General features: G+C 35.5%; 1 protein-coding gene across 1 annotated transcript in view; it reads left to right on the top strand.

The window, feature by feature from the left end:
* Positions 1-6,448: 6,448 nt before the first annotated feature.
* Positions 6,449-9,974, top strand: part of LOC107707077 (protein-tyrosine kinase 2-beta-like) — a 19,996-nt gene continuing 16,470 nt past the window's right edge. The window contains exons 1-2 of the mRNA XM_016510957.1: positions 6,449-6,525; positions 8,591-8,823. Of these exons, the coding sequence (XP_016366443.1) occupies positions 8,632-8,823 (192 nt within the window). The 5' untranslated portion in view covers positions 6,449-6,525; positions 8,591-8,631. The remainder of the gene's footprint in view (positions 6,526-8,590; positions 8,824-9,974) is intronic.

Below are 9,974 nucleotides of genomic sequence, written 5' to 3'. Positions count from 1 at the left end.
GTTTATATCTAGGAACTGGTTTGGAAAGGTTAGAGGTTTGCAAAATGTTTGTTGAGCCTTTGCCTTTGCGAAAATGGCTCAGGGCAGTGCAATTTCTTGCATGCCTTGCTCCAAATTCAAGTAAGGGCCTGTCTCTTTCTTTCGGTTATGTCTGGTTTGAATACTTTCTGCATATAAAATACTTTCTTCTAAAGTTTTTATCTTCACCCTCTGTCTATCTCTGCCTGTCAATCTCTTTTTGTCCTTTTCTTTCTCCCACTAGTTGTTGTGCCAGGTGCAGTTGTGTCTCTGTGCAGTGAAGCAACGTCTCCAGAATTAGTTTAAATGTGCAAAACAGCAACACACATAATCTGCCATGAACAACAGGGAGCTTCACCCTGGATCTAATTTCTGCTAACATTAATGTGGCTTGATGTGCTAAATGTTATTTCAGTGTGAACTGTCTGTCCATAGGCATCATTAATGATGGGGACCTGTCAGCACCTCTTTTTACCGACTGGTTTTGCCCCTACACTTATGGCAAATAGCGGAAACTGTCGAGCAGAGGTTTCTGTTTTGTTAGTGCATAGTGTAATGAATGGTGACCATGTGCTGGAATTCCAGAAACCCAGAACCAGTCATACTGAAAGAAAAAGAGCTGCCACGTACTTGTTTATAAATACATTTATCCACCTACAAAAGTCCAGGACTAAGATATTAATGTTTTTGAAAGAAGTATCTTAGGCTCACCAAAAGTGTATTTACATGATTAAAAAATACAGTAAAATCAGTAATATTATTAAATATTATTACAAGCATCCAGTCCAGTTGTGTGTGTGTGTGTGTGTTTTGGCCTTTTTACACAAGAAATTAATGTTTTCAGAAAGGATGCATTGAATTGATCAAAGTTAAATTGTAAGTACATAACTAATTATTATGTAATTAGTATGATCTAGTTAATATTAATTATTATGAATATTAACTGTCCACCTCTATTTTTATACACAGATGGCAGATGTGATTGTGTAGCTCTCATTATTCCATTGATGCTTGACATTTAAGCGCACCTGTGTATGTGTGTGTGTGTGTGTGTGTGCACACAAGCTCAATGTCACGGTAATGAAGTCTAATTTAATTATGACATAGGAGACCCAGCACAGCCCACTTTGCCCTCATGGTACAGTGGGAAGCAGCAGTAATAGCCGGCCTGCACTCTGATAAGCAGCAAAGCAGTAATCGGGATGTCATGAGCCACAGGTGTGATGTCCTCCCATGTTTCTCTGAGCAAGGATGAGCTACCTGACTCTAATTAAAATGAGCTGCTTCAGGAAGAGCTCGCTAGTTTGCTTGTGAATCAGTACATTTACTACTTACACATACAGTATCTAATGTACCATCATGTGTGAATGTGTTTGTTCAACATTTATGATCCTGATCCTAACCAGGGACAACTTTGTCTAAAAATGAAACATTTTCACCTTCACAGGAAAGAACCATACTGATAGGAATTGTTGATGACAGGATTTTGTATTTTTTTCTTACAACACCAATGATTCTCTCCACGTATCCTAAGGTGAGCGATGAGTCTTGTTTCCTCTACATCCTTCGCTTCCAGCTGCTGTTGTCCCTTTGTAAATGCTGGAACTTTTACTTCAGCACACATCCCACACTCTACGCTGGCTGTCCTATACACATAGAAATGTCATATGTTATACATGCTGATGGAAACCTTTACATCATTTCAGCAGTATCTCAAGCTGACAGAAGACCCTAACAAAAATGAACCATGGTTTTACCACAATTAAAATATGTCAGTGCCATTGGTTTTTCTCAAGATGCACAGCAGTTTGGTGGGTTTTTTTTTAAAATAAAAACTGCTTACATAACCTAATTTTAACTAAGGCCTACTCCTGGCTTAAGCTAAGCCCTGTCTGTGAAACAGGACCAAAAAGTTCGTACTTCATTACGTCATAAGACCTGGTTTTTGAGGAAATTTCAAAACAAAATTGCAAACCATGTGACTCACCTGATTGAAAATGCAGAGAACACACTTTCATTGACTTAGAGATGTTGCTATAACTTATGTCTTTTCGTCTTGTTGCCGCAATCCACGCCACACGACGTCAACATGTCTCCTTAAGTGACGTGCAAACCTGTTTTGGTCTGAAACTTTCACTTAATTGTGGCCCAAAAGCAAAGATGGTGCCCAGTCAGGATGGGTGTCAAACATTTCATACGCTGGCTGTCCTATACACATAGAAATGTCATATGTTATACATGCTGATGGAAACCTTTACATCATTTCAGCAGTATCTCATGCTGACAGAAGACCCTAACAAAAATGAACCATGGTTTTACTACAATTAAAATATGTCAGCGCCATTGTTTTTTCTCAAGATGCACAGCAGTTTGTTTTTTTTTTTTTATATATAAAAGCTGCTTACATATCCTAATTTTAACTAAGGCCTACTCCTGGCTTAAGCTAAGCCCTGTCTGTGAAACAGGACCAAAAAGTTCGTACTTCATAACGTCATAAGACCTGGTTTTTGAGGAAACTTCAAAACAAAATTGAAAACCATGGGACTCACCTGATTGAAAATGCAGAGAACACACTTTCATTGACTTAGAGATGTTGCTATAACTTATGTCTTTTCGTCTTGTTGCCGCAATCTTCTCAACACCTCCTCAACATGTTTTCCTTCGCGTTGTTTACAAGTTGGAAAAAGGAAAAAACTTATCCGATTGTTCAGTTTTTTTCCTGAACGACTGTGTGACTTGCTATTGCAGTTTTTAATGCAGCAGGAATTACCAACCATAGCGATATTTTCCAAAATCGCAAAAGAAAGTCAAAACACCGCATCAAACACACTAGCAGAAAATAAGCGCGATCCTTTTAATATGGCGTCTACCAACAAGGTTACCCAGAATTCAACGCGACGTGACGTCACATTCGTATTCTCTATTAAATTAACTAAAAGTAAAACCATTAAAAAGATTTCAGTATATGAAATAAAATAAAATGTAACTTAAAATAAAATTATTTTTTTCAGCTAGTTGTTAAGGCAATATTTTTCATTTTTCTACTAGTTTAGTTTAGTTCATATGGTTTAACTTGATGTAAAAAAAAAACTGAAACTAAAAACAAAATGGGTTATATAAAAACTAAAACTGAAAAAAAATAAATAATAAAAACTATATAGACATATTTAAAGGGGTCATATGATGCGATTTCATTTTTTCCTTTCTCTTTGGAGTGTTACAAGCTCTTGGTGCATAAAGAAGATCTGTAAAGTTGTAAAGACTAAAGTCTCAAATCCAAAGAGATATTCTTTATAAAAGTTAAGAGTTAGCCACACCTACCGGACAGGGCATCACAATATGGTAAGGGGCGTAACATTTCCGTCACACGCTTGAGGTATTCGGTCAATCACAACGCACTGGATAGCTGGCTAATCAGAGCACACCTCGCTTTTCAGACCGATTAGTTTTGTAAAAATCGACGCGTTTCAGAAAGGCGGGGCATAGAGGAGAAACAATAATGTACAGTATGCGGAAAATAATGTGTTTTTTTTTACTTTAAACCGCATAAACACATTTCATTACACCAAATACACAAAATAATGTTCTTTTTAGCAGCATCATATGACCCCTTTAAAGAAGAATAATATAAAATACGTATACTAAATACTATAATAAAAACTATAATAGTATCTAAATGCTACTAAAATAACACCATCCTGATCATAAACTTTAAGCTGTAAAAACAAATGGCAGGTTTTTACAATATTTAACAGTAATATGTTACAAAATAAAATGCTGTATTTAGAAGTTTACAGCAAAATCAATTCAGGCTAGGTATTTAAAATATCCAAAAATCCTACAGCACATGCTGCTACATCACAGTAATTTCTGAAATAAATAAATACATACATGCATACATACATTGAAAAACTGAATAGTATTAGTTATTTTCTGACAGACATTTTCTGTTAATTTCCTAAAAACTGCTCAACCCGTTTCTGCCAATGTGGTGACAGAATGACAGCAAAAAGAGCAATAGGTGTGACCATCAATATAATGAGCATTTAAACATAACCCATTAAAGCTTAACAGCTGGAATTCTTCTTGGTTGAGTAGTTACCTCAGAACAGGCCGCCATGCACAACCTCTGATGCAGGAACAGCTCTAATTTCGTAGTCATTATATAGTCAGACACAAATCAAAGATCCAAGAATGGAACTGACAGATGATACTTTTAAAATTGTGGGACAAAAATATTGTTTATGTAGAATATAGAAAAGGTAGCCTAAGTGAAGCAGGAAGCTCTGTAAAATGAGTCTGCCCTTGATGTGCATGTCTATTGTGATTCTTCTGCACATTAAACAGTCTGTTTATTAACGACTGATCAGTGTGACTTCCATCTGCCCACACAGCACTGGAGCCCCTCACGCATGCTTCATTCATCCTGAAGGGGTCAAGCTGTCAGAAATAAGTTTAAAGGGGTGGTTCACTGTTTTTTTCCTAGGCTTGATTGTGTTTATGGGGTGCAGTCTAACATGTGTTAATGCTTCGTTTAAAAAAAACACATTATTTTTCACATAATTTACCTTTATTCCACACCGCTCTGTCCTTTCTCCTATTAATGCGCTGATCATTTCCTGCTTTTATGAAGCCCCTCCCTCAGAAATAGGCGATGGGCTCTGATTGGTTAGCTAGCCCAGTGTGTTGTCATTGGCTAAACTGCCTCTAGTGGGCGTCTAAATGTCCCGCCCCTCACCTCAGCGGCATGTGCTCCGGTTGTATTGTAAACATCAGCGTCCTTAATATCGCTTATCACTTTGAGCCCGATTGAGAAGCAGAGGATATTATTGAAGAGGATCGTGCAGAACCTGTGCAAGCACGGCTTTTAATGGTAGGCCTATGTTTTTTGTTTGTTGTTGTCTCATACTTTTAGATACGCTGTTATTTGTAAATGCTACTGCTTATGTTAGCTTTTAATGATGTCACGAACCCAGGAAGTAACTTGTTGTAGTCCCTACCAGCCGTTTTTGTAGGCATTAAACTGACAAAATTTTAAAAGATATCTCCGTTTGCATTGAACTTTTAGCTTCGTAACTTTGCAGTTATTGTTTATGCTCAAACAGCAACATTAGACACTAACTAACGTTAAAAAAGTGAAATCGCAATGAATCACCCCTTTAAGGTCGATGCAATTACTGTGACCAGGAAATCAACCATATTGTCATTTTTCTAGACACTGCACAAAGAATTATGTTCAGCTGTTTTTTTTTTTCATCACAGAGGATGAAGGGATGTTTTTCCAGTGTTGCTGTGAATATACTGCCATCTACTGAGGCAGACAGTATGTGGTTCAATGACTAATTCAAGTTTGTTGCAGAACTTTGTGGAGTTATTCACAGACATTACAGAGTAATGAACTAACATATAACCCATAACAGGTCCAGTGGTTCCGGTGGCTGAACGGCATTCCAAGAGTGCTGATGGCAGTGCTGTTTTAGTATTATTTATAAACTATTTATTAATATTTGGAATGTTTTATTTTTTATTTTATTTTTTACAAATTTTGTTATGCGCTTTTGTAATCTTTATTATTTTTATATTTATATTTTATAGCTTTATTTTTATTTTTGTATTTACTCATTATTTATTTATTTCATTTCTAATTTTTTTTATACATTTGTAATTTTTTGAATTCTAAGTTTTTTAAGTTGAACTTTCTCACCTAACATTTATAATTTATTTCTAATACCGAAAACCATTTTTTAATAGTTTTACTTTAGTCAACAGTAACAACACTAGACAAAGGGGGAATTTAACATCAACCAATGCTAATAATGTTAGAGGCTAAAGTTCATAAAAATGTTGTTCTTCCTTGTTCCTCTTATTCAAATGTGTTACGCAAAATTACATTGCACATCACTAATGATTATTTGACGAGGCTACAATGTAAACAATCACAACGTAACGTAAAGTAAGTTATAGCCTAGGTCAGGTAATTACTGACTTTTTGAGTCACCTTACAATCAATGAAAGGGCAAAGTCTCAAATAGTTGTTCCTGTAGTAGTCACTAGATGTCAGTCGTGTCTAAAAAACAAGGATTCAAGGACGAATTGAGCTTGTAAACGCCATGAAATAGATGTGAGGAAATGTTTCTGTAAATAATTTTATTTGTTGGAAACGTTCAAAGTTGAGGAAAATTAGGTAGACTTTTTTTATTATTATGATTCCTGCCATTTGAGCATTTCTCATGAATTATCTGTTAAAAAAATATTATGACTTTAGCAAACTGGATGGCGTTTCTACTCATATGTGTGTATATTATATATAATAATATATAGGCCTACTATATGAGAACGTGTTATTGGTGGTGACCGTTTGCTCTCACCTATAACGAATAGGAAGTACACTCAAGCGAAAGGAGTGGCTTCAGCAGCCGTCTCTCTGTCTACCTGAGTCTCAGAGCTGGACTTTGACTGGGGGACTTTAAGGAAATAGGAAAAAACCAAGAGCCACAACTTCGCAAGGTTAGTGAGCAATTTAACGTAATTGAATACAGCGGTGGGCGAAACATCGCACTAGCTGTTTTTACACAAATAGCCTAGTCACACCAAATTGTTAATCAAATAGTTAGTTACTCATTAAAATCACAAAACGTGCAATGTATCCAAGAAGGATCCAAAAGTGTCGTAATATGTCGATATAATATTACTTATAAGACATAACTTTATATTAAATCTCTTTTAACGTGCGTTTATATATGTAGGCAATATGTGTGTGTTTTGGGAGGGCAAGTCTCCGCTGGTACAGTTATGTGCACGCGCATTCCAGTGTCTCCATAGCTCCGCACGAAACCTGCTATCTAGGATTTAATAGTGCTGTCTGCCTTACCTTAGTGCTCATTTCGTCTTAAGAAGGGTTTAAGGTTGTCAGTTTCTGAACTAAGTATTTCATCCTTTGATAAGTGACAACTGCAAGACAATACAGTTCCTCTGTATTTGGCTTTTTTTGGGTGAGGATGATTATGTTTCAGGAAACCACATGCAATTATATAATTAAAAGCTAAGCATTATATAGGTGCATGGGGAAAATCAACTAGAACATCAACTTTTAAAATAACTTGAACAACAGAACACAAGAGTGTCTATCCATATTTATTTGTTTATTTGCCTCCTGCTCTCAGTCAGGGCATAGCCTATATATGTTTCAAACAACAAAATATAGAACTATATATAGCCTAATTTAATTACTTCTAAATGTCTAATAAAAAAATGTTAGACACATAAAACTACTAAAAATGTATCATCTTCGTTGTTTTAGAATTTAACATTGAAATACTTTTTTTCCAGGTAAATAAAAATCTGTTTTCATATGTAGGGCTCCTCCCTTGTTCTAGTCCTGTTTTCTCTGTGTGCTCTGTAGCTTGGAGCTGGTGTTAGCTTGCAAAAACTAAGAGGTCAAATCCCGCATACTTGTTATCTATAGATTAACTATTTCAGAACAACTAAGTCAAGCCATTCTGGTTGCTACACTGATGATGTTTTTTTTTTTTTACTAACCGAACTTTAAAAGCAATGTCCACTTTAGTCAAGTGTGACACTGAAACTTTAGCCCTGTGTAAACAAATGATTAGTCACTTAAAATGAAGACTTGAAACTGAAACCAAATAAAGCTGACACATTTATTCTTGGCATTCATGACAAATTTTAAAATAGTAACAATAAGGGATTATAATTAATCTCACTGTATTTAACACAAAGGTTTTGTCATATGCATGCATTGCACAAGATGAATGTTCAGTTGCCTGTTTACGAATACAGGTAGCATGGAGTCATGCTTGAGTAAGTTAAAAAGGACGTGTAGCCTTACCTCTAGGAATTCGTTGCCTCAGGCAAACAACACAGTAAGACAGACCCTACATACATTTATAAACCTCCTATAAACTAGCATCTTGCTGCACCGTTAGATTTTATGTCAAACACCCTCTGATAATTTCAGAACAGTATGTGACACCACACTGCACATCAGTCCATATTGTATCAGATCTGCATTCCAGTACAATCACATGGGTGTGAGGACAGAGAGACATAATTATTTGAGCACAGAAACACAACCAGTGTGAGCAAACACAGTGTAAACTTTGGTCTAATGGATGTCTTGAAGTAAGTGAATGGTATGTGTGCTTTTGAATCTGGTAAGGTTTTTTTTATTTTTTTATTTTTTTTAGTTAGTCTTATATTAATGCACAGTATGCGGGTACCATATATTAGTTATCAGATGATTTTAGAGTTTTTAAATTTATTATAACCGTTGATATTGTATATATAATTGTGCATTCTGATTTCCCTTTTTTTGTGTGTATATCATGCTGTAAATTACAATGTTGTGATGCATACATTCATTTTTTCACTTCTAAAATGACTGCTTTTTTATTTTTAATTTATTTAGACAAAATAGTAAAAGTGTAAAAAAGTATTATATACCATTGCCATTAATGCCATTAATGGAAAATGCATTGGCACATGCCACACATGGTTCAGCTAACTATAAAAAAACCCTGTTCTTGTGTTTCCAAACTGGCCTTATTACCAGATGAGATGATTGTGTAATGGTGTGTGGATATCTTTGAGGACATGGCGAGTGATGCAAGCACCCTTTCCTGGAAGGTACCCACCCAGGACTGGGATGGGGGCATCAAAAGCCCAGACCTCGGTCCTGTTGGAGATGGCGGTCCTGTGAAGATCATCAAAGTGTGCTTCAGCAGCAGCAGCAACCTTAGCAAAAACTTCAAACTGGTCAAATGTGACAGCTCATGGCAGATCAAGGTATACATACCCTACTGCTCAAAAGTTTTTGAAATAAGTGTCTTATGTTCTCCTAGGCTGGATTTATTTAATAAAAAATGCAGTAAAAAAAAAAAAAACAGCCATAATGTGAAATATTATTACAATGGAAAATAACACGTTTCTATTTTAAGATATTTTAAAATGCAATTTATTCCTGTGATGGTAAAGCTGAATTTTCAGCATCATTACTCCAGTTTTCAGTGTCACATGATCATTCAGAAATCATTCTTTAAATATTTTAATGAACAAACTCTCTTATATGATCTTGCTTAAATTGATTAGGATAAAATTATTTTAATTCCAGATGTTGATTGTGCTTGGGACAATTTTTATAATAGTTTTATATTTATTATTATTAATAAGCACGCACCTTTGAGTTAAATGCTGTGATAATCCATTGTTCTCGACTGCTTTATGTGATCTTATTCAAGAGTGGGATGCAGCATGGGCTAAGGCTAGACAAACAAATTTAAATTCTGATTGGCTGCATTTTAGGCAGCTTTGCAACAAGTGTGCAGTTAGAAAGGCTAAATCAGATTACTTTCTTGATAAAACCACAGAAAATCTGACAAAGTTATGGAGGAATATTACGTTTCTAACTGGTAACAAAACAATTACAGAGATTCCCCCTTGTATAATGACAGATTCTACCAAAATTGTAGACAAAAAGCAAATGCTTAATAGTTTTAATAGTCATTTTATTGCATCTGGCTTTTTATTTCAAACAAATAATGATATAAATTTAGATTTAGAATTCCTTGAATCTGAACATAATTTATGGACAAGAGAGTTTGCTTTTCATCAAATTACTCTCTCCGATATTTGTTCTGCTTTAAAATAATTAGATGTGAATAAATCGCCAGGTCCTGATTAGGGCTGCACGATAAATCGCATACGATATTTAACGCGCATCTTGTCAGAAAGCCGGTTCTTTAATCAGCGGCAAATCTCCATCACGTGCGTGCATTCACATTGAGCAGCATTAACTACACAGAGCCGTTGTTCACTGACGAGCTGCGCCAAACCACGTTCATATTCGCGCGATTTTTTGCGCAGCTTGTCATATATTAAATTAAATTATTTAAATAACTGAAAAGATACTTTAAAAATGAAACTAAAACTGCCAGCAG

The sequence above is a fragment of the Sinocyclocheilus rhinocerous genome, unplaced genomic scaffold (assembly GCF_001515625.1).
Source record: "Sinocyclocheilus rhinocerous isolate Xijiao unplaced genomic scaffold, SAMN03320098_v1.1 scaffold205, whole genome shotgun sequence".
NCBI classification, from domain to species: Eukaryota; Metazoa; Chordata; class Actinopteri; order Cypriniformes; family Cyprinidae; genus Sinocyclocheilus; species Sinocyclocheilus rhinocerous.
The sequence above is the reverse complement of the archived record's forward strand: the minus strand, read 5'-3'. Positions and strand labels throughout refer to the sequence as shown.